Source organism: Vulpes lagopus, chromosome 8, assembly GCF_018345385.1.
Source record: "Vulpes lagopus strain Blue_001 chromosome 8, ASM1834538v1, whole genome shotgun sequence".
In the NCBI taxonomy this organism is placed as follows: domain Eukaryota; kingdom Metazoa; phylum Chordata; class Mammalia; order Carnivora; family Canidae; genus Vulpes; species Vulpes lagopus.
The window spans coordinates 92,363,921-92,389,330 of record NC_054831.1 but is presented as its reverse complement, the minus strand read 5'-3'; the positions used below and the strand labels follow the sequence as shown (position 1 = coordinate 92,389,330).

The following is a 25,410-nucleotide window of genomic DNA, read 5'->3' as shown; positions in this document are numbered from 1 at the left end:
GGGTTGCAGGAAGATTCTTTGTCTTTCTTACTAGGACACTCACTGGACCTTGAAATCTGTTTTTTATATGTAAATACCATAAAATGGGTGCCTGTTTCTGCTCTGATTTGGGACTATCACTTTGTTGAACTAGTATGTAAGATTCAGTTGATAAAATTTGACTCAACTTTTGTCTTTTGTGGGAAATATTTTTAAAACAGAAGCTTGAAAGTTTAAATAGATGATGGTTTCTTATTATCTTAATTGAAACTAGGATACTAAATATAGTCTTTCAAAAAATCAGTTAGACTTCATGTTAACTTCTTAAAATTTTAGTAACTACCATTTATGAAGTACTTTGTTCCAACAAAATTCTAAACCTTTAAATACATGTAAATACATAAACTCTCCTTTTGATTATACTGAAATTGGCTTATATATTTGCATAAATTATATGGAAATTACTTATTTCCATATAAATGGAAATTATTTATATGGAAAATTATTTATATGGCAAATTATTATATATTTGCATAAATTATATGGAAAATGGATACTATTTTCTGAGAAAAAAATTATCATTTGATTTATTTAATGATTATACTTTTCAGCAGGTTTTGTAGTAATTTGACTCATAGAAGTCCTGTTAATATAATATTTTCTTGAGATTTAAGTCAGAAATTGTGAAGCTTGTCAAGGACTCTGAATTTTTTTTTTAAGATTTTATTTATTCATGAGAGGGAGGGAGAGAGAGGGAGAGAGAGAGAGAGAGAGAAAGAGAGAGGCAGAGACACAGGCAGAGGGAGAATCAGGCTCCATGCAGGGAGCCCAACGTGGGACTGGATTCCAGGTCTCTAGGATCAGGCCCTGGACTGAAGGCTGTGCTAAACTGCTGAGCCACTGGGCTGCCCAAGGACTCTGAATTTAATGTTGTGTTAGTCGTTCAGAGTTCAGTGAACAAAGGTTTGACAGTAGAGAAGACAAAAAAGATAACAAGGCCTCATTTTCTTCTGTGTAAACTACAATTGGATCTAAAGACATTTGTGAGGGAAGAAATAATGTGGCTCCTACACAGGTGTAATGATCAGACTTTCCAGGTTTGTTCAGCTTAAATTCATGGTTGGTTTTTTTTTTCAGTAACCATAATTTTTTTAAGTGTCACCAAATGGGATATAATTTCTATTCCTTAGTATGGCATACATTACCACAAAAAAAAAAAGAAAAGTTGTAGAGTTGAAGATCATCCAACCCATTCTTTGTCGTTGGAGGATATAGTCTCTAACCATCCAGGAAATGACCCTGGATATGTGGACTAACCTCTTGATATTTCCTCATCATGTTTGAATTAGAACCTATACTACTTTTTTGTTCTGTTTTTCTGTCTTTATTAGTTTCACACTCTGTTACTTCTTTAAAAACGATATGCATTATATCGTAATTTGTTATTTACTTTTTGCTTCCTCATATGAATCCATATAGTTTTCTTAACTACACATCATCAGGAGTTTTCATGTACATGCGAGGGTAGGTTGATGTGGTCAGTTTCTGTCATTTTTATTAGTATATGCTCCACTGGATAGTATTTCCACTACGAGTAGTATATGGGATAAATTATAAGCCATATTCGAGAAGCAGAATGTGCTTCTAGCACCACTTGTGCCCCCTGGTAAAGCTAGTCCTCATTCTAAGGTGGCATCCCTCCCATCATCCTGCCAACCGTTGCTTATTCATAAGGCAGAGTAGATTACCTAATGTGTAGGATTCATATTGTCATTTGTACCTCTTTTTAAGTATATTTTTTACTTTTGAGATTCATCTAAAAGATACCTTTTTTTTTTTTTTCCTCCCTTTTCCATTAAATGGGCTTTTAAGAGGCTTTATCTCTAGGCCTAGTACAGTGATGGCTTGTATTCAAGCCAGAGAAGAGCAAAACGCACATGTGCGCATGGTATTCATAGGTGGCATGTTTCCCAGGATCTTGCTAAACCTCAGCTGCTTTCACATTAAAACATATTTTCTGTTCAGTAGAGTAGTTTCAGATGAAAACAATGCAGCTCTTGACCTAGGTGTATTGTATGTACGTGTAAAATACTATAAAATAAAACTTCTGATTTTAGTATTTCTCTTGCATCTGTATGTATAATCTGTTGTATCCTTTATTTCTCCTAATTTATTACCTCTTTATCCTTGTTTTCTTAATTGTTTATTAACTGTGATACAAATGCATTGAAGACTGATCATTTCTCCATTATAATAGCTGAGGGCATGCAATTTTTTTTTTCTATTCGTGAGAGAGAAAGAGGCAGAGACACAGGCAAAGGGGGAAGCAGGCTCCATGCAGGGACCCCGACGTGGGACTCGATTCTGGGTCTCCAGGATCGGGCTCTGGGCGCTAAACCACTGAGCCACCAGCACTGCCCAAGGGCATGCAATTTGGAGCCATAACATCTTTGGTTTGAATACTGACTTTTCCAGCTACTTAGTCTGTAACCATGAACAAGTTTTGTAATCTTGCTGTACTATTTTACTTATTTACAAAAGGAAGAAAATTAATGCACCTGTATTTAATGAGATTATATGTGTTAAGTGCTTAGTGCAAGCCTAGCACCTAGCCAGTATAATAACTGACTACTAACTATAACCAGTGTGGTTATTATTTTTTCTCTACATTTACAAGGTTCCTCCTCTGTTCCAGGTGTTGTCCTGGGTATTGAAGATATAAAGATAAAAAAGACTGTGTCTTTGTGCTCAAGGATCTCATAGTCTAGTCGTATGAACCAACTTAGAAAAATTAAAATACTAACATGATACAAGAACTATTAACCTTGGCTACGTTTTGGATGTTGAGGGACAATTTTTTTCTACTTGAGATCTTTCATTCATTAACATAGATTACTTTTATAATAAAAACTATATAAAAAAACTAATAACTATAATACACTGTAGTAGATGCTATTATTTCAGATATGCATACAGTGCTATAAGAACGGGAAAACTGATTTGTCAGGGAAGCCCTTGCATCTTAGCCTTATCATCTTCATCAGACTTTCCCAAAGTCTACTAAGGTACACATCTTTGCAGAAAACCTGACCAAAATAATCAGGTGCTAAAGACTGTCCATGAAATGGTAGCTGTGCCACTTTATGTATTGCTGTCTCTGACACAGCTGCTTTAACCTCCCAAGATTTTGCATTTTATAAGACTACCTGTGTTTTTGAGTGACACTGAGTAGGTTGAAGGTAGAATGACTTTTAAACTTCATAATGGAAGACTACTACTCTTTGATATGAAAGGTATAGTTGCCTCTTTCATTTCTGTTCGTTCTATACAAGACCATAGGACATGACTGAAGTCTAGCCTGAAATGGGGCCTCAGCTTCACAGAATAAAGAGGAAAGACTTTGAAATCCCCCTGGAGTTTTGGTCAGCCTCTCCTTCAGCCCTAAACAACTAGAAGCTCTTTGAGAGTGCAAGAACCAACCTGCATAATCCAACTTCCTGTGGCATCATAGACCTGTCCACTATGTAATTCGGGGTATGGGATCCCTGGTTTGTTTTCAAGCTGATTGTCTATTTAGACCTAACCTCAGGATTTCTCATAGCTTGTTAACTTGCTTTTTAAGTAAATTTATCAACATTTTAGTTTATAACTTTCTGCTCTTAGCTTATTTAAGAAGAGTTGTCAAAAAAAAATCAGTTATGTTCCCTAATGCCAAATGTCCACTTTCCTTATTGTGTTATCAAGCTAAAAGTAGAATTGTCTATAATTTTTTCCTTATCTGTTTTCTTAGCTTTCAAAGTAATTTGTGTTTAAAATGAAAGATGAATAGGCTTATTGCCATAATTTAGTTGTGTTGAATTGTTTGGCTGTAACTTTAGTGATGATGGAGACCAGATTTGTGACCCGTGGGATCTGTTCTGTTTGGATCTGACAGCTGGCTGCATTAAATATCTTGGAGCATTTTCCTTTGCATGAGGGTAGGAGGTCAGGAGGGTGGGAACAGCAGTGGAAGAAAGCAACCCACTTGATTTAATGTGCTGCATTTGTTTACTGATTCCAATAACATTGTGCAGCTGTTTGAACAGCTGCCTTTTTGATTTCCTTTTGTTTACTGTTTAGGTTTAAGCTTGTCTGTGATACCTGTTTACTGTCTGCCCTTTAACTAGCTTTCCTTCTTTATTAAATATATTTTAACATGTGCCAGTTTCTTTCAGCCCAGGCATGCTTTGATGGTTTAACAAAGTCACCTTTCTAAAAGAAAATTTTTTTAATTCTGTAGATCATACTGAAGGTGGTTTGGTTTTGCTTTCTTGTTGTCCCTTAGCTTTATTATTTTTATTTATTTATTTAAGATTTTATTTATTTATTCATGAGAGACAGAGAGGCAGAGACATAGACAGAGGGAGAAGCAGGCTGTCTGCAGGAGCCCGATGTGGAACTTGATCCCAGAACTCCAGGATCGTGCCCTGAGCCAAAGGCAGATGCTCAACCCCTGAGCCACCCAGGCATCTCAGCTTTATTGTTTTTAGTCAAATGTTTTATAATTTGGTGAATAAATTACTTTAGAAATTAGTCATAATTTTTTGTTAAGGTGCCATTTATGTTAATATACTAAATCTGCCAAAGGGTAGTTTAGTCTACATGCTCCAAAACAATAATAAATAAATCAATAAAAATAAATCATCAGACTATAAAGTACATGAATTTTGTTTTATCTACTTTCTGTGAAGAGATTGGATACCTAGAAGGCATGTACATAAAACCACACGCAGCCAAAAGATTAATCTTGAATTTGTCAATTTTCTTATTTAGTCAATTTAGGCAGATTTAAATGCAAATTTATTCAGTATTGTAATTTTGTTCTCTATACAGGTGAGGGACTTATCCATTGCTTATATGCTGGTGACATTAACTTACCTCTATATTGGAGTCCTGGTTTTTGCTTCATTTCCTTCACCACCATTAACCAAAGATTGCATAGAGCAGGTAAGGCCCTAGGTACTCTCTTTTTATGATTGTTTACACCTTCATATCTGCAAAGCAGCTGAGGTGAAATAGTAGTAAGTTATAATACCAGATAGACCTGGGTTTGAATACCATCTCTACTGTTTACTCTGCATGTGAACATTTAGGCACCTTCACCATCCTTTCTAAACTTCAGTTTCTTACTCCATTAAACAGTGTAATACATATACCACAGATTTTTAAAGAGACTCTCAAGAAAGCATACTCTACTTGCTGGCCCCTTGTGGTACTCAGAATAGATCATTTCTATTATGTGCATAGTATTTCTCTTTGTTTGGAAAACTGTTACTAGTGCTATTCATGAATTTATAAAACCTCCACTGAGGATACATCAGCCTCCTTATTTTCCAAAGCGCAGATCCTGAAATGTCCTGGATTATCTGATGTCTTCACTCATCAGTTCTAAATGATAGGTCTCATTCATTTTTGTACAGTACAGCAGGCAGTAAAAGATTATGTGGCTGTTAAAAACCAAGGGAGAGATGGAAAGAATAGAAGAAAAGATTTTACAAAAAAGGTTACACAAGTAGTATGTTCTTTGATTTGACCCATCATAACCTTGGGAATAGTACAATTTCTAGTGTAATGTGACTGACAAAATTTCCCACAAAAATAGTATTTTACAGATGAGTTTCTCTCTAGTCAGAAGAAATTTCTCTAATAGTGTAGTAGAATATACTGTATGATTTATCAGGGATGAATTATAAGAGTTATTTCAGCATATTAATATTAGTAATGTTCTCATCCTTGTAAGAGAAATAAGTTTGAATTATTACTGTTATGATAGCTTGAAATGTTCTTCTCTTGATTTCTATGATTCCAGAAGTTCTTTGGCAGGCAGATGTTCATTGAAAATTCCCCTCATGCAAACAATCCCATATAAAACCCACTCCCTTGGGAATAGGAATATCTATGGTATTCACATTTGAAAGGAAATGAAAAAACTCTGAGTAATTAACTTTTCTTTTAGATGCCAAACTAAAATGGAGAAAATCATCAAAGAAAATAGAAATCCTTTTCTTCTTAGTTATAAGCTATAAATAATAATGATTCTAGGCGATATTCTCACATTATTCTATAATCTGTAATTTGAAAGTATTATGATGCTTCAAGGGAGGAAAAGCAAGGGAACTAGTGAGGATCAAATAGCATTAAATTAAATTAGCCATCTAAATGTATTAAATGTATGCTTGTACCTTACAGAGCATTGTTTTTGAGACTGTGAAGGGCAAAGTTTCCTTTGTCATTGTTTCAATGTCAAATCAATTGCAGGCCAATACTTTTGTAAAAAAGTTTCTAAACACTTATTTCAATTTCTGTACTTAGCTTATTGAAAATAATAGTAAACAGTTTGTAGATGAGTATCGGTCCACAAACCACAATTTGAGTGGCATCTGTGTTCCAAATGAGCAAAAGACATTCTATTTTATAAATTTGTGTACACTGAATTGATTTTTAACATTACTTCATTATCTTTCTTCGATTAGAATTTTTTAGACAACTTCCCCAGCAGTGACATCCTGTCATTCATTGCAAGGATATTCCTGCTGTTCCAGATGATGACTGTATACCCACTCCTTGGCTATTTGGCTCGTGTTCAGCTACTGGGCCATGTCTTCGGTGACATTTATCCTAGGTAAGGGCTCTTCTCTTGACCAGCAAGATGTGCCAAGCAACAAATGACTGTGCAAACAGGTCAGTTTAAAATGTGACTGATCCTTTTGCTGTAAAAATTTGCCTGATGAAAACGGTTACTAAGGATAGATCACAGGTGTCCTTTTCCCTGAAGAGCTGTAAAATTAGAAGCCGCTTCCTCATCTAGAATGATTTAAAGTTAATTCCTGCTGGTATAGTCATGTTAGCTCTCATACCAGTTATATTTATCATATGATCTGTTTGCCATAAATCCACACATTGCCAAGAAGTTAATAGAATATAGTTACTTGTATTAGCAATGTATGGCTAATGAGAAGCAACACTTTTATTTTAATTATTGGTTATCAATATATACTTGTATATTTATTAACATTCATGCATTTTTACTTAAATCATGGTTGTTTAGAATTGAAGGTAAGAAATGTAGCAAGTTTAAATTTCTATTTGCTTCTATAGCTACTGCTGTATATTTTAATCTTACTGATGATGGGGCAGTTTTGAGTCCTTTTTAAAATCTATTCAAATTATTTACCCTAATCTAAGAGAAATTTCCATATATTGCTTCAGGGTTTCCCTGTAACTTCATTTTGGATTCCTGGTTAACTCCTACTCTAACATTAAATTTTAATATAAATTCACCCTACTAAAAAGTACCCAGTCCTAACCTATTTTACTTGAAATAAATGGTCTCAAATGAAGAGAACTTTTGGATAAAAATCAGTTCTTCTTTGAAGTGAACCAATGCAGTCTGTTCCCTCATTAAGTAAATAATTACTATAAATATGTTGATTTAAAAACCAAAAACTTGTAAAAGCAAAAGTCAAGAGGTACCTCCTCTAACATGGACAGTAGCAACACCTACAGTTATAACATTGTTCATCTGGAAGACTGGAGTTTAGTGCATATAAAATTCCTGTTGTATTTATGCCCTGTGTTGTATTGACATTCACCAAAATAAAATAAATACAGTGAAGTCGTAGATGAAAAAATTCTGGGTAAATGAATTATTCCTGTTTTCTGCTATTATTTTGCATAATGGTGGCTCTTAGAGTGCTTTTTCCTCTTGGAAATAATCTGGAAGTTCCCTTTTGTGTTCACATTACATTTCTTTCTTTACCACCAACATACTATATAATAGCATACTATCATTTGTCCTACAGTTACAAGTGCTCTACTGGACTGCATATTTCGGAGCATACATTTTTGGGCTCAGCACTTCCTTTATACTCTTAAAGTTTATTGAGAACTCCCATAAACTTTAGTTTATGTGGGTTATATCTATTAATATTTAACATGAAAAATTAAAGCAGAATTTTTAAAATATTAATTAACTTATTTAAAAAACAATAATAAAACCATTACTTGTTTAAAAATAACAAATTTGGGATCCCTGGGTGGCGCAGCGGTTTGGCGCCTGCCTTTGGCCCAGGGCGCGATCCTGGAGATCCGGGATCGAATCCCACGTCAGGCTCCCGGTGCATGGAGCCTGCTTCTCCCTCTGCCTGTGTCTCTGCCTCTCTCTCTCACTGTGTTCCTATCATAAATAAATAAAAAATTAAAAAAAAAATAACAAATTTTTTTCAATTGGAGTTCAATTTGCCAACATATAGCATATCACCCAGTGCTCATCCCATCAAGTGCCCCCCTCAGTGCCTGTCACCCAGTCACCACAACCCTCTGCCCACCTCCCTTTCCACTACCCCTTGTTTGTTTCCCAGAATTAGGAGTCTCTCATGTTCTGTCATCCTCACTGATATTTTCACTCCTTTCCCCTTTATTCCCTTTCACTATTTTTTATATTCCCCAAATGAATGAGACCATATAATGTTTGTCCTTCTCCGATTGACTTACTTCATTCAGCATAATATCCTCTAGTTCCATCCACATCGAAGTAAATGGTGGGTATTTGTTATTTCTAATGGCTGAGTAATATTCCATTGTATACATATACCACAGCTTCTTTATCCATTCATCTTTTGATGGACACCGAGGCTCCTTCCGCAGTTTGGCTATTGTGGACATTGCTGATATAAACATTGGGGTGCAGGTGTTCTGGCTTTTCACTGCATCTGTATCTTTGGGGTAAATCCCCAGCAGTGCAATTGCTGAGTCGTAAGACAGCTCTATTTTTAACTATAAAAATGACCTACTTAATGAAAAATAATTGTTTCAAAAAAACTTTTTACATTTTCAAAACTTTTTAAGTTTTTTTTAATTAATTAATTAATTTAAAATTGTATACATTCATGAGAGACAGAGAGAAAGGCAGAGACACAGGCAGAGGGAGAAGCAGGCTCCCTGTGGGGAGCCCAATGTGGGACTGGATCCCAGGACCCGGGATCATGCCCTGAGTGGAAGGCAGATGCTCAACCACTAAGCCACCCAGACATCTCTTAGGTTGTATTTATTTAAGTAATTTCCACACCCCATTTGGAGCTTGAACTCATGACCCTGAGATTAAGGGTTGAAGCTCTTCCAATGAGCCAGCTGGGCACCCCAACATTTTCAAACTCTTTTTAATACCTGCTTTGCTAGTAGATTATTGGATTCCCCTATCTTCTGCATTCAGTCTGTTGTAGTATGTTATTTAATTTAAAAGGGAGTTTTTTAAATTAAAAAACTTCAATTAATAAAGTTTTTATTTAATGGCCTTTTCAAGTTGTTATGGATATTTGATACTCTGCTGAACCTTAACAAGTGGTAGTTTCTTGTAAGTTAGTTGAATCAGCAACTCACTGATATTAAAACCTACTGGTCTGTCTTATACTTTAGATCCTTTACCTATCGTTTTTATATCATGTTTAATCATTTGAAAAATAACATTTCACTGAGTTCTGCAGGGCTTCCAAATGTTGACACACTTCATTATATAATATCAAAACCCACATTCATATTGCCAACCAGTTTTTTTTTTTTTTTTAAGATTTTATTTATTTACTCATGAGAGACACAGAAAGAGAGGCAGAGACACAGGCAGAGGGAGGAGAAGCAGGCTCCATGCAAGTAGCCGACGCGGGACTCAATCCCGGGAATCCAGGATGAGGCCCTCAGCTGAAGGCAGACGCTCAACCTCTGAGCCACCCAGCTGTTCCAACCAACCAGTTTCATTATAGAAGCTGTTAAATACTGGAAAACTGTCAAGCTCAGAGTGGCAAATGTGTCATCCAAAACTCTAGTTTTTACTTGAAAACTCAAATTTTATCATTGGCCACACATACCTTCCTTGAAGTGACAAAAACTCATAATCACTCATTAAAAAAAAAAAAAAAAAGTCAGGATACCTGTGTGGCTCAGCAGTTAGGTTGCTGCCTTTGGCTCAGGTGCTGATCCCAGAATTCAGGATCGAGTCCCGCATTGGGCTCCTGCAAAGAGCCCACTTCTCCCTCTGCCTATGTCTCTGCCTCTCTCTCTCTCTCTCTCTCTCTCTCATGAATAAATAATTTTTTTTTTAAGTCTTGTCAAGTACCCAAGTCTGAAGAACCACAGTTTGTCTGTCTTTCAAGTAAAAATAGCATTGCTTGGGGCAGCCCCGGTGGCGCAGCAGTTTAGCGCCACCTGCAGCCTGGGATGTGATCCTAGGGACCCGGGATCGAGTCCCACATCAGGCTGCCTGCATGGAGCCTGCTTCTCCCTCTGTGTCTCCTCCTCTCTCTCTCTCTCTGAATAAATAAATAAATAAATCTTTAAAAAAAATAGCATTCCTTGGGGAAAAAAGGGCTAGGTTGCTCCCTGCTCACTTGCACAAGTACTTTTCCTCAAGATAACCATTATACTTCACTGGATAGCAGATATACTGTATTATATACTTCCTAATTGATCACACAGAATAGTAAAAAAAGATGTGTATTCAAAGCATGAGATTTAGTAAAACTAATATTTTTTACTTTTCTCTGAAGGTCTATGTTTTTGAGAGTGTTTGGCAGTAAGGCATACAGTAAAAAATACATAGAGGTGCAGCTGCCTCTAGCTATGCTAAGGGGCCAGCAGTTTTACCCACAATTGCTTTTGCAAAGCAAGTAATGTCTTTTATGATTTGAAATTAATCTTTACCTCAGTGACTTCCTAAAAGGGTATTGGGACCTTCCCTGGGGTTTGTGGTTATACTATGAGAACCACTTCTTTGGAAAATACACAAAGTCGTTTCCTTTTATGACATAGAAATAACAGAGGCCCAGCCATTGTCTCAAAGCTCTGGAGTAATTTTAAAGTTGAGTTTCTGGATAAATAGCAAGATCTGGAAGCCTAAATATCTTTGTAATTCATCAGAATGTATGACTACTTATTTGTGTAAATAATTTACCTCATTTTTGTTCTCTCTGTAATCTTTATCTGGGATTAATTGCCCTCTGATAACTTGGGCTCACAAGATTGCTTTGATGTGTAAATTTGGCTTTTAAGAATCATCTTTTTTGGGAAATGGAGTTATTTCTTGAGCATCAAATTTTATGTACTTTATTTTTCTATTTATGGTAAACACTGAATATCTTTAAGTGGGTGAATCTGGAAAATGAAAACCTGCCTTTCCCTTAATATAATTTAGTTTCCTAATTATAAAAGTAAAATACAAAAAATATTGTAAAATATAGATTGTGAAATACAGAAAACAGGAAAAATTATTCCAAATGCCAAATCAGCACAATCACTGCTGCCTTTTCAGTATATTTCCTTCTGATATTTTTTCAAATGTTTTCAGATTTTCTTGTGTAGTAAAAATCTAGCTACCCTTTTTCCAACCTGCCTAGATAGATTTTTACTATTTAGGTAACAAGGATAAGTTATTTTGAACAATACTTAGTTAGTTAGTTAGTTAGTTAGTTATAGATTTTATTTATTTAATCATGAGAGACTCCAAGAGAGTGAGGCAGAGACAGAGGGAGAAGCAAGCTCCATGCAGGGTGCCTGATGTGGGACTCCAGGAACATGTTCTGAGCCAGAGGCAAACGTTCAACCACTGAGCCACCCAGGTGTCCCTTGAACAATTTTTAAATATATTCCATCAAGTAAATTGTTACCTTGCTGTATATCTAGGATACTTATGTTTTTGCCACAAATATCTTTGTTAATAGCTTTTTTCATATTTTTGTTTACTTTCCTACAAATCTTTTTTTTTTTTTAAGATTTTATTTATTTATTCATGAGAGACACAGAGAGAAAGGCAGAGACTCAGGCAGAGGGAGAAGCAGGCTCCGTGCAGGGAGACTGATGTGGGACTCGATCCCTGATCTCCAGGATCACACCCTGGGCTGAAGGGGGCACTAAATCGCTGAGCCATCCCGGCTGCCCATTCCTACAAATCTTAACCTATTCATATATTTGCACAAAAGGACCAGGGTCATTATGCCATCACCAGCATTGATTACTATTAATGGCTTCTCTTTTCTCCGCTTTTTGATTTTATTATCAAGTTTAAAACATTCTCATTTTGAAGATACTCATAATGAATTTTATTCTTGTATTAATGGTTATCATTTACCTGTTTTTATTTTTTCCTCCAAATTATCTCCTCAACTTCTAGCATTTTCCACGTGCTGATTCTTAATCTAATTATTGTGGGAGCTGGAGTGATCATGGCCTGTTTCTACCCAAACATCGGAGGAATCATAAGGTACAACCTATAAGGGAACTGTGTCCCTTCATGTATGGGTCTTTATTTTTATGCTTTTCTTGTTGATATTGTCCTCATCATTGTTGTTAATTTAATTGTACAAAGTTTTTGTGAGTACCTAAAACTGGAAACATTTAAATGTAGTTCCGTTAAGGTACTCATTTTCTTCCATTGCACTGCTTCTTCCTGATTTTAGAAGCCTCATTATCCCTTAGACATCTTTCCCTTTCTCTTTTTCTTTTTTTCATCATTTCCTTTGTACCTTTTTCTCTTTATCCAAAATTTAAAAAAAAATTAATATATAATGTACAACTTCTTGGAGTACCTGGAGATCACTTATATTTGTTAAGGCTGTGTTGTAACTTTTTTTTTGTTTGAGAATAGTTGAAATATTTTTAATAATAGAGACAACCACTATGCTATTTTTACTTTTATTTAAATTTATTTTAGCAGAACTTACATCTGGGCCAAAAATTTTTGTTTCTTCAGTTCTTCTGGGATGTCTTTTTCTTCTGTGCAATTTTCTCTTCTGATTTAGGAACAGTCTGCTCTTTTTTCAGTAGGGATCATCTCAGTGTGGCTGTGTTCTAACTTTTTTAATCCATTTCTACTCAAGGCATTTTGCTATGAGTTGCAATCATAAAGTATGAGTTTAGGTAGGAATTTAGATCCCAGATGGCTCTTTACTTAATAAACTTTTCTTTAGTTATTAGACTTTCTCTAAAAATACTGTGATAGGTTGAGTAGATGAGGAATAAAGTTGTGATCTCAGATTCTCATGGAAGACCTAGAGGTTACAATGATCTGATTTCTCTTCCTCGACCTGTAGAACGCAGGGCTGAGTTACTTTTTTGAAACAAAAGGAGAGAGTATTTGCCTTGTGCTTATTGAATATAATGGACTTACAAGTTTCTGTTAAGCTGAGGATAGGGTAAGGGAGAAAAAAGTTCAGGTTCCTCTGTCAGTGTAGTGATGACGTATCTTTGATAATTATGCTGAACACCACAGAGGTACTCATCTGTTCCTATTCTTAACCAGATGCTAGCAGTCCTTCAAAAACTCAGAATGCATAATTAGTTTATAAAAGATCAAAGATAGGAAGCCTATCTCCAGATGTTTCTGAGGAAATAGCCACAAACATGGAGACAAAGAAGAACTATGGAAATTGGAGAGATGAATAAAAAACTCTGTCAAGCAGATGCTATAAAGAAGAACAGGAAATAATATTTTATATTAACTTAGGAAGTAAAATGTTTTCAACTCAAATGCTTTATGTCAGCAACAGTTGAATAAAAAATAACTTTGTTGCAATATCAGACTGAAGAGGGTTTAAATTATACTATATAAACCTTAACTGTAAATCAGAAAAAGCAAAATGCAAGGTGAATATTAACCCAAAAAGTTTTTATTTTGCAGGTATTCGGGAGCAGCGTGCGGCCTGGCCTTTGTATTCATATATCCGTCTCTCATCTATATAATATCCCTCCACCAAGAAGACCGTCTGACATGGCCAAAATTAATCTTTCACATTTTCATCATCATTCTGGGCCTGGCTAACCTGATTGTTCAGTTTTTTATGTGAAATACTCAAGTTCTTCTCAAGATCTTTCATGGCATTTTGAACTTTGAGAGCAGCTCCACATAAATTCACTTGTAAATGCTATTGTTGCTGTAATTCTAAATGTCTTCCTAAAATCATTTTAAAAGGGGGGTGGGGAATAGTAGTCCATGAATAAGTAATTTGGATTAGAGTGGAGAAAGGAGCAAGAAGAATGATCTTTGTCTCTTTTCAAATTTACCACCCCTTCATTCTCACTGTCTTTTCTGAGTAGAAGTGTATGCCCTTCGAAAAAATGCTGGGTTTTGCTTTTTATGGATATAAGGTGGGTAGGTTTATTTTGACTACAGTAAGGATTCTCAGGGTATCACAGCAACTATTGCCAGATGCTATTTCTGTCTTAGGTTTCAGTGTATTCACTTTCATTTTATTGCTTGCTAGACCATTTCTGCAGTTTATCCAAACATGTACTGTTTGGGACAGTAAACCAAATACCTCATTTGTAAAAAGAATTCTCCATGGCATCAGTGTTAATAGAGTGAACTCTTAACTGCATCCTTTATCTCTATTTAAAAGAGAAAGAAAGAATGTCAGTAGGGAGGTTCTTTGGTCATGAAACTTACACAAAATAAACAAACTAGGAGAGTTTGTTGCCTCTGACTTCTTTTTTCTAATCTAGTACTAGTAATTTAGGTCAAAATGCTAGCACCCCCAGCCAGATTTTGCATAGGAACCAATATGATTGTCTCCATACACCCAAAAGGGCTCTTTTGCTATTTGAATCCCTTAGCATTGCACAGGATGTCATGACAGTACCAGTGGGGAAGCATATAGGAAGCAAGTAACCGTCTCAGGTACATGAATCCTTACAAGGGAAAAGGGAAATGGAGAAGGGGCCAGAAGAGTGAGGCCTCCTGCGCAGTATATTGTAGGGGGTTGAAGTGTTTCCTTACCACAGGAAAGGACTAATCCTTTTTGAGGTAAGACTTGGCAAGAAGGGGACCCCCACCACCACCACCACCCCCACTGCCTTACTTGTTAACTGACAGGGTAGAGATTAAATCCCCATAAGAAAAATCTCTTTGGATCTGAGAAAAGGATTAGGGAATCTGGATTCTTGAAATTAACTCTCCTCTTTTTCATTCAAACTAAAATCTAAACCCAAATTCAAAGCCATGTCATCCATGTAATATAGACTTCATGTTCAGCTTGAAAAGTTAGATTTCTCTGATTTTAGGCTAACGTTAAAAAGTATATTTTGTGGGACACCTGAGTGGCTCAGCGGTTAAGTGTCTGCCTTGGGCTCAGGGTGTGATCCTGGAGTCCGCGGATCAAGTCCTACATTGGGCTTCCTGCATGGAGCCTGCTTCTCCCTCTGTCTATGTCTCTGCCGCTCTATCTCTCTGTGCCTTTCATGAATAAATAAATAAAATCTTTTTTTAAAAGTATATTTTGTTAATACACATTCCACATTCTAGGATAGTGTGTAGATTTATTTATGTTACTTTCTATTTCTGAGAAAGACAGGCAAAATGGTTTTTGAAAGACCAGTGAGGGGCACCTGGGTGGCTCAATCAGTTAAGCATCTGCCTTCGGCTCAGGTCATGATCCCAGGGTCCTGGGATGGAGCCCCACGTCCTCCCGCTGAGCTGGGAGCCTGCTTCTCCTTCTCCCCCTCCTCTGTCTGTCTCTCACTCTCTCTCTCTCAAATAAAATCTTTTTTAAAAAAGAAAAGAAAGGTGAAATGGTCTTTTCTAAAGCCTGGTAAAGAGCCCAAAATTTCAGACCACCCATAATTTCTTTGAGAAAAAACTTCTGTCTATTCCATAGACAGGTGTATGGAAAAATCATGGTATTTCTTAAAGTTCTTTTTGTAAAAGTTTCATGAAAATTCTCAAGCATACTCAAAAGTAGAGAAAATAATAGGATAACCCTCCCACATCCCCATTCCTTATATTTAGTAATTATAAATCTTAAGCGGTATTTGCTTCATCTGTTCTTTTTTTCCTTTTCCACTGTAATATTTTAAAGCCAACCTCAGACATTATGTTATTTCATCTTCACAAACATTAATATGCAGTAAATGGAGTCAGGCTCAAAAGTTTTTGTTTTTGTTTTTAAGATTTTATTTATTCATGAGAGAAACAGAGAGAGAGAAAGACAGACGCAAGCAGAGGGAGAAGCAGGTTCCCTGTGAGGAGCCTGATGCAGGATTCGATTCCAGCACCCCAGGATCATGCCCTGAGCCAGAGGTAGATGCTCAACCACTGAGCCACCCAGGTGTCCCTGATTAGAAGATTCTGCAATAAGTGTCTGTATCCCTATGATAACCTCTTAGAGTATACATGGAGGAAATGTCTCTATGCTTTGGAGCTCCTGCATCTTTGTGACTTCAGTCTTATTCAGTTAGAGACATAGGAATCAAAAGTTACCTAACTCCTTAAGACTAACGTTTAGTCCCTATTTATCCCTAGTCCCCTCTCTCTGAAAACTTCAGAAACAGAATTTTCATTTCCTCTTTTCAGAAATATACTTGAAAGTTTTAACACATGGAAAAATAACTTGGTATATCTTTGTCCATGTAATAATCAAAATGAATATGACAATGCATTATTTACTGAATTAAGGAATGTGGATATTTGTTTTTTTCTTTAAAAGACCTAATAAGGGGATCCCTGGGTGGCTTAGTGGTTTGGCGCCTGCCTTCAGCTCAGGGCATGATCCTGGAGTTCTGGGATCGGGTGCTGCATCAGGCTTCCTGCATGGAGCCTGCTTTTCCCTCTGCCTGTGTCTCTGCCTCTCTCTGTGTGTGTCTCTCATAAAAATATAAATAAAATCTTTAAAAAAAGACTTAAATAATTTAGAACTTCCAAAATCCTACATTAGGCTTATACTGAATGATATTGCTTTAACTTTCTTTTCATGAAACTGATGCCTTTGGCTCATTTAGCTTGGCCAGATGCTGTCTATGTGAGTGTGTATGTCCTGGCTCATACATTGGAATGATGGGATATGAATTCATTTGGATCACATAATTTTAAACTTTCTCTACTTTTGCCTTTTCGAATTTTCTAATTAAATTTGTTTTACTTATTTTACTTTACCACTCTGATGTATGTAGCTAACCTTAGTGTCTTTGAATTTTGCTGATTTAACACACAACTGAGGACATTATAAAATTTAAAATGGCTTATTTAGAGAAGTTTTCCCTAGAAAGTTTTGATGAAAATAGATTATGCTCATACTGGGCCAAAAAGATCAAAGAAATGCCCTCAGACATTTGATACCTGCAGATAATCATCCAAAATCAGTTTCCCCATCACACCCAAAAAAATTATTACAGTAAAGAATGAATTTACCCACAAATAGGGACTGTATTAAAAGGAAAAACTCACTTTACTCACATTTTGCAATCTCTTTTGACATTCGTTTCCATAGATAAATAAACTACTACATTCAGTGCTTTAGAGGAGTCCAAGGTATGTGAGATTTCATTCATATTCTAAAAGAACTTTAGTAAAGAACTAGGTATGTAGTTAACATAATACAAGGGACCATTGGAAAAAATAAAACCCCTTCCAGTTGGGATCTTCAGAGAGAACTGGTTTAAAAAAAAAAAAAACAAAAAAAACAAAAAAAACACAAAAAAACGTGGGGTAAAGCAGCAAGGACCCATTTTCAGACTCCTAATAACTCCAAAATTTTGGATATTTGATACATTCACCATCATATGAGATCATGTAAAGTATAATGGCTTTTATTTTGGCAATTATAAATTACTATTCTAAGTATTATATCATTATAAATAATATATTTTTCTAAGAAATTTTGTGAGAAGTATTTAACTGCTTTAGTATACTATTTATGGTTCTCTTTGCATTTTTAAAAGTACATTATTCACTTCTCCGAATCTTGGACAACAAAGCACAGTTGCTTAATAGGGGAAATAAGTAGTAACAAATTGGGCAATACAAATGGATTCCATAAAATTTTCTCTCCAAAGACTTGACTTACTTAAATATCAGGAGTCAAAATGTCAAATGTTTGAGTTCATTGATAAAAGCAAAAAGTATTGGTGCTGTGTGTTTTCTTTACAAAGCACTGACCTTATTGCTTTTTAGAATTTGGTGGTGGCAGTTTGTTTTCTCCCAATTTGAATGTCCCAAACAAAACCTAAATCTAGTTGACACTTAAACAATAGAATGTTACATTAGTTTGTAATCCAAAGTGAAATGCGCACAAGGCGGCCTGGCTGGCCCCGTTTCACAGCTGACTGCCCACTTCACTTCAGATTATGTAAACACGTATTGCAAAACAGCTCTGACGGGAACCTCATAACCTAAACAGCATTCTCTGAAATGTAATTTGTTGTCTTTTTATATAAAAGAAGAAATTAAGTCAAAATTATTTTGAAGAAAAACAACTCCGGGATTTTATTTAATTGAATTTTACCAGGAAATGCTATTATTGCCAGTAGCACTGACCTCAGGCCAGAGAGAAGCTGAAGTTACATATTTCCACAGGGTCAAGCTTCTCTAATGATTTAGTGCATGTCACATCAAGTCACTGAGTGCCGCTTCTGTCACCTTTGGCGGCAAGGAGCCCTCCCTTAGTGTTCTGTTTTGGAGAAAGGTATGTACTAGGTTATGTTAACTAAAATCTAAAATGATCACCCCTTTGGGACAATAAACTGTTGTGATCGCTTCCTGCAAAAATAATACAAAATGAATGTGGCACTTGAGGTAAGTGTACTTCAAGTTCTGGCAAAGAGCTAGGTGTCTTAATCTTCCAGAGCCACTTAAGGGCAATAAAGAGCTCTAATTTTCTGCCTTCCCTAAGTAAAGTTTCTTTTTTTCCTCAATATCATTTATGTATACTTCCCTACTCTTTCTGCAAAGAGAAAATAAGGCTGTCTTTTTAAAAGATTAAAAACTTCTCCAGATGCGTATTCATCTTGGGCCATAAAAATAAGGATTAGGATTGGGATTTGAACTGGAAATAGCATACTCTGGATTTTTCCTCCTTTGGCCCTCACTTGATCCCAAGTGATCCAATTTTATTTGGTCATAGAAGACACAATATGTTATTAAGTTAATGAGAGAGATTCGACTTTAATGGAAAACAATAAATTATTATTTTCTAAAAATTTTTCTGTCAATCCACCCCCACAAAATAAATAAAACAGAACTAGTTTGGTCAGAGTCAGGATTAGGCCCTCAGTAAATGTTTAAAAATTTACTGAATGTCAAACCCTGTGCTAAGCACAGAGTATAGAGTAGTGAACAAACTGGATGTGACCCTGACAGTTTAGCATCCTTTGCCCACCCTCCTGTGTACCAGCAGCTGGTCGTTTTCCTTAAGTGTCCCTGAAACACCATGCATTGACCTTTTCCTTCTGCTCTGTCTCCATTGACGGCTGGGATGTAGCCACATCATACACATTTTCAAGAGATAAGTGTAGGATAAGTGCAATAAATGCAACTTTATGGGGCCCCTGGGCGGCTCAGTTGCTTAAGTGTCTGCCTAAGGCTCAGATTGTGATCCCAGGGTCCTGGAATTGAGCCCTACATCGGGCTCTCTGCTCATCCCGGAGTCTGCTTCTCCCTCTCTCTCTGCCGGCCCCTCTCCCTATTTATTCTCTCTCTCTCTGACATAAGATCTTCTTTAACAAAAAAAAAAAATGCAACTCTATGTTGCATGATTATCAAGATAAAACCTTTTTTTTAAAGATAAAGTTTTTTTTTTTTAAAGATTGTATTTATTCATGAGAAACAGAAAGAGGCAAAGACACAGGCAGAGAGAGAAGCAGGCTCTTTGCGGGGAGCCCGATGTGGGCCTCGAATTCGAAGGCAGACACTCAACCGCTGAGCCACCCAGGCATCCCAAGGTAAAATGTTTCAAAATCCCTGGGTAATCACAAAGTTAGATAGACATGTGGACAAAACTGCAAAGGGCCACAGGAGAATGAACATGGGTGACTTGCTGAGGTGATGGGATTCTAGGTAAGTCATTTCCATCCTCACTTTACTAATTGCATAACATATATTCTAAAAGGATGTCTAGGAAAAATAATAGAAAAGAAGGCTTGCAGAAATGAATCTACACTCAACCCAGGAAGAGCAACCTACAAACAACCCTTGGAACAGGTGAGAGAGAGCTTTTATTATAGGGGCAGACCCAGGTTTTGAGGGGCGGGAAGTTTATATTATTTGGAGTTCCCTCTTAAGGAAGTACATGCAAAAGTAGGAAGGCAGCCATGCAAAGGAGGAGCCGGGACTTTAGCTGCTTGAACTTTAAACCATCTACAAACTATTCCAAGGATGGGGCAATTAAGAGGCTGAAGGAGGTATAATGAAGAAAAGTTTTGTGCCCTCCAATATGTCAAACAGTTTCTTGGCTATCTTTGAGAATTCTTTTACCAAGTCTGAGCTTCTATTTCTGGAAGTGTCAAACAGGATTTAGCAAAGTAGCATGGAGTACATATGCATTAATGGTTTACTTGGGATCAAAATAGGACTTTTTTATTTTTTAGATTAGAGTTTTTACTTGGGTAGATCTTCAGTGTTTTTTTGTTGTCGTTGTTGCTTCTAATTTTTACAGAGATAAAAAGTACAAAGAATACTATTTAATTGTCCAATGGCTATTTAACGAACCTTAGGGATGAGGAGCTTTTTAAGAGCTCTTGATGTAAGAAAACACGCTATCCAGAACAGCATTTATTTACTCTGCTTTATTCCAAAAAGGATCTATTTCTACTAAAGTAAAATCTTTTTTTTTTTTTTTAAGATTTATTTATTTATGAGAGAGAGAGAGAGAGAGAGAGGCAGAGACACAAGAGGAGGGAGAAGCAGGCTCCATGCCGGGAGCCTGACGTGGGACTCGATCCCAGGACTCCAGGATTGCACCCTGGGCCAAAGGCAGGCGCTAAACCGCTGAGCCACCCAGGGATCTCCTAAAGTAAAATCTTTTTACTTGAACATATTTTTTAAGAAAATAAATTAGAAATTTATGATACTCCTTAAGTCAAGGAAACTAAAATGATTCAAATAAATTACTCCTTGGTACCATATCGTCATCTTTTATTATATGTAGCTAAAGCCTAATTCAGTGCAGTAAACTTTTACTGATTGTTCTAGATTTGGAAAGGCAAACAGAGTCATCCTCCCCAGTGCTACCAGAATCTTGTATTTACTATGATATTGATTACATTCTTCGCTCCTACAATCATTCGGTGCCCCGGTAGGAAAAGGTCCAGGACCTTTGTAGCAGACAGTTCTCAGAGGAAAAACTGTAAATAAACACGAAGAGAAAAAAAGTTCAGGGTCGAACTAATGGATAACCTCAAAAACATAATGTAAGTGAAAGAAGCCAGATGCAAAACACAACATATTGTATGGTTCCATGTATATGAAATGTCTAGAAAGGCAAATTTAGAGGAACAGAAAGCAAACCAATGACTATCTGGAACCGTGTGTAGGAATAGGGATTCAACATTAAACAGGACCTTCCTAGGATGACAGTGTTGCATGATTGCAGAGTTCTTGTCTCCACAGAGTTGAAGAATGAATCTCGCAGACAAAAGGATTAAGTGAGGTGAAAGTTTATTAAGGGTAGGTGAGAACCCAAAGGAAAGCTCTCTAGGGTAAAAGAGGTCTCCAACCAGTTGCCACTGAGGGCTTTTATGTTGGGTCTTATTATATAGAACTGACCAGAGAACTTGGTAAATACCTTGCTATAACATTTAAGACAAACAAGGTGGATTTGTAAATATTATGAAAATATCTCATCTATATTTAGAACAAACAAGGTAGATTTGTTATGTTCCCTTCTCTCTAGTTAATATCTTGTCTGTAACATTTCTCCACATCTGGAATTTCTGTAAGCCGGGTTACATAGCCCCCTGTATGACCCCGAGTCATGTTGTCTGCTACCTGTCTCTCCCTACCTTGCCTCACCTGTCCCTTACTCCACAGAAATGTTCTAAAAGTGGATTGTGGTAGTAGTTATACCACTAAATAATTTCAAAATAATTGGATTGTACCCTTACATTGGTTGAATCTTATAGTATATAATTATCCCTCAAAGCTGTTAAAGAAAAAAGTTCAACTTTACTAGCAAAAGAAAAGAAATTGTAAATGTTTTCTACTTGACAAATATTAAAATAATAATAATATTAGTACCCTGACAAAGGTGTAGAAAATGGACACTCAAACATATGTAGTAGTTATAAGAGTGGGCACAGACTTCCTATAAGTTATTTGGCAATAGGCACCAAAGCTTCAAAGTGACCCTTTGACTCATTTCCAGGAGCATACTCTAATGAAATAATTGGACAAGTGTTGACATACACACACAGAGATGTTCATCTTCCTATTCTTTGTAGTGAAAAAGTTAGAAACAACTTTAATGTCCAGTGATAGGAGGTAAGTCATGGAATAGCCATCTAACAGAATACTGTGTAGCTATTTAAGTGATGCAGATGTATAAATGTAACATCAAAAAATGTCTCTATGGGGGATCCCTGGGTGGCGCAGCGGTTTGGCGCCTGCCTTTGGCCTAGGGCGCGGTCCTGGAGACCCGGGATCGAATCCCACATCGGGCTCCCGGTGCATGGAGCCTGCTTCTCCCTCTGCCTGTGTCTCTGCGCCTCTCTCTCTCTCTCTCTCTCTCACTATCATAAAAAAAAAAAAAAATGTCTCTATGAGTGAAGGGAGATTACAATTAACTATAGAATTAAAAACACATATAAATATACATTCATACACATATAAAGGGCTAGGATTTATATAAAATATAAACATTAGTTACCTCTATGTGCTAGGACTATTGGATATTTTTTATTGCCTTTTGTTTATCTGTATCTTCTAAAGTGTTCAAGTAAAACATATCATGTTTTATGAAGACAGCAATAAAGGGTTTTTCTTTAAAAAAAACCTTTCACCAACTTCTCATCACTTAAACTAATTTTAAGGATCCCTTTTCATAGTAATAAAAATCCATCAGACCCTCACACCAATAAACCTTTCAGTGTTTATTGATTGATAAAAATAATGGCAAAAAGCTGCCATAACTTCTATACCACTTGCTTAGCTTTGAATATATCATTATAATATCACAAAACTGTAAACAAGTATGCACACACACATGTATTTCAGCTTATTTATTCAGTCTGTGTTGTAGAACTATTTGAAACAACTCTGCTCTGCAGGTTAAGAAGGACCAACCTTAGTACCCAAGGCTCTACTAATTAAAATCTTCATTCCTTTCTAACTTCACCTCACACCAGTTCATACAAAACTGTTATTCCTTTTTCCTTTGTACAGGCAACAAGCTTTTATCTTTCAATGCATTATTTGAAAATCAGCCCTCCTAACTCTTTCCCAGATAGTTTAGGTGCCTCCTTTTCTCTGTGCTCCAGCACTTCATACATGATTTTATTATAGCATTTGTCACACTGTATTGTAATTAATACTTTTTGTATGCTTCCCCAGCAGCATGAAGAACTTTATCTCCACTGGGTTTTTAGCACACTGTCTGCAACAGAAGAGGTGCTTGCAATAAATGTCTAGGGATGAGTGCATGGAAAAAGACCCAGTCCTTGCCCTTAATGCTCTCATAGTCTGGTTAGGGAGATAGATCCATGCTTAATATATGAGTAGTCCTTTAATAGAAGATGTGAATGAGTACACAGGAAAAATAGTGATTAATTTTGACTGAGTGAAAAAATAAAAAAATTAAAAATTTTTTTTTGACTGAGTGATTAGGAATTGCTTCCCAGAGTAGGGTCTATTTGAGTTAGACTTATTTTGACAAGTGGAAAAAGGAGAAAGGATGAATTAAAATAAACAAAAAACCCTGGGCCCTTTGATAGACTTGGAATTCATTCTGTAAAAAAATAGGGATATCTCTCGTCAGTTGATCCCTGAACTTCCAGCTCTCAGCCATCCCTAGTACTAGCTGGGCCTGATTCCCAGTGCTCCAACCTCCCTTTCTTCTCGTCTCCTTGTCAGAAACTAGTGACAGCGCAGACAATAAATTTCCTTGTTAGGGTGCTAAATTGGCACTCTAATTTGGCAGAGAGTTTGCTTACCCAGCCAGATATATATTTGGGCAGTAAGAAAAAGTACTAGGTGAGGCACAGAAGAACTGGTTTCTAATCCTGGCTTTATCCTAGACTCACTGAGCAGATTAACTGTATGATATGCAGAAGTTAGATTCATCCTCAGTTTTCTCTTTTCCAAAATAGGAGTGGTTATAATAGTATTTCTGTTACCTAACTCATATAGTTATTTAGAAGAATTTAGAATACTGTATTTGAAAACACTTTATTAAACTGTGATACATAAATGCTTAGTTTTAGGATTACATTTCTGAAAATAATTAATGGATTGGGGCAGACGCCCGCTTGAGAAGAGAAGCATGGCAGTGGGTTGGGAAAAGCAACCTTGTCTTGTGCAATCAGATCAGGGGTTTTCTTTTTTTAAGGATATTTTTTTATTTTAAAGATATTTTTTAAGATTTTATTTATTTATTCATGAGAGGCACAGAGAGACAGAGAGAGAGAGAGAGGCAGAGACAGAGGCAGAGGATGAAGGGAGAAGGGAGAAGCAGGCTCCATGCTGGGAACCTGACATGGGACTTGATCCCAGGTCTCCAGGATCACGCCCTGGGCCGAAGGCAGTGCTAAACCGCTGAGCCACCCGGGCTGCCCAGATCAGGGGTTTTCAAGTAAATTTGGGTGGTAAAATATCTGGGTATCACAGAAACACAAAGTATTGGTGTATTTAACTATGTCACCCAAATCAGGACTATTAATTTTTTTTTTTTTTTTTGCAAAAGTGTGATTGTATAACCTGAATAGAAATAAAAAGGAATGGAGATACCCTACTCCCCAGTTCTTGCCTCAGTCTAATCCCAAAGTAAGGTTATTTGAGCTCTTACCCATTGTAGCAGTCAGGGTTCTCCAGAGACATAGAACAAATAGAAGAGAATGGAAGAGAGATGCCTGGGTGGTTCAGAGGTTGAGAGTCTGCCTTCAGCTCAGGTCATGATCCTGGGGTCCTGGGATCGAGTCCCACATCAGGCTTCCTACATGGAGCCTGCTTCTCTCTCTGCCTGTGTCTCTGCCTCTATGTGTGTCTCATGAATAAATAAATAAAATCTTTTAAAAAAAAGAGAATGGAGGAGAGAGGTGGTATTTATTTTAAAGAATTGACTCATGATTGTAAAAGCCAGCAGGACTACCATCTGCAGGGAAGTTTGGCAGGCTGGATATTGCAGCATCAGGGTCTAAAGGCAATATGAGGGCAGCCCAGGTGGCTCAGCAGTTTGGCACCATCTTTGGCTGGGGGCGTGATCCTGGGGACCGGGGATCGAGTCCCACGTCGGGCTCCCTACGTGGAGCCTGCTTGTCCTTCTGCCTGTGTCTGCATTTCTGCCTCTCTCTCTCTCTGTGTGTGTGTCTCTCGTGAGTGAATAAATAAAATCTTTTAAAAAAATAAATAAATAAATAAAGGCAATGTGATAGCAGAACTCCCTCTTCCACAAGGGGTGTCAGTCTTTTTCTTGAGGTCTTCAAGTTATTGGG

General features: G+C 36.7%; 1 protein-coding gene across 5 annotated transcripts in view; it reads left to right on the top strand.

Annotated features, from left to right (window-relative positions):
• Positions 1-14,468, top strand: part of SLC38A9 (solute carrier family 38 member 9) — an 83,019-nt gene extending 68,551 nt beyond the window's left edge. For all 5 annotated transcript variants that reach the window (XM_041766930.1, XM_041766931.1, XM_041766934.1 and 2 more), the window contains 4 exons: positions 4,852-4,965; positions 6,492-6,640; positions 12,176-12,265; positions 13,682-14,468. In XM_041766930.1, the coding sequence (XP_041622864.1) occupies positions 4,852-4,965; positions 6,492-6,640; positions 12,176-12,265; positions 13,682-13,847 (519 nt within the window). In that variant the 3' untranslated portion in view covers positions 13,848-14,468. The remainder of the gene's footprint in view (positions 1-4,851; positions 4,966-6,491; positions 6,641-12,175; positions 12,266-13,681) is intronic.
• The last annotated feature ends 10,942 nt before the right edge of the window (positions 14,469-25,410 follow it).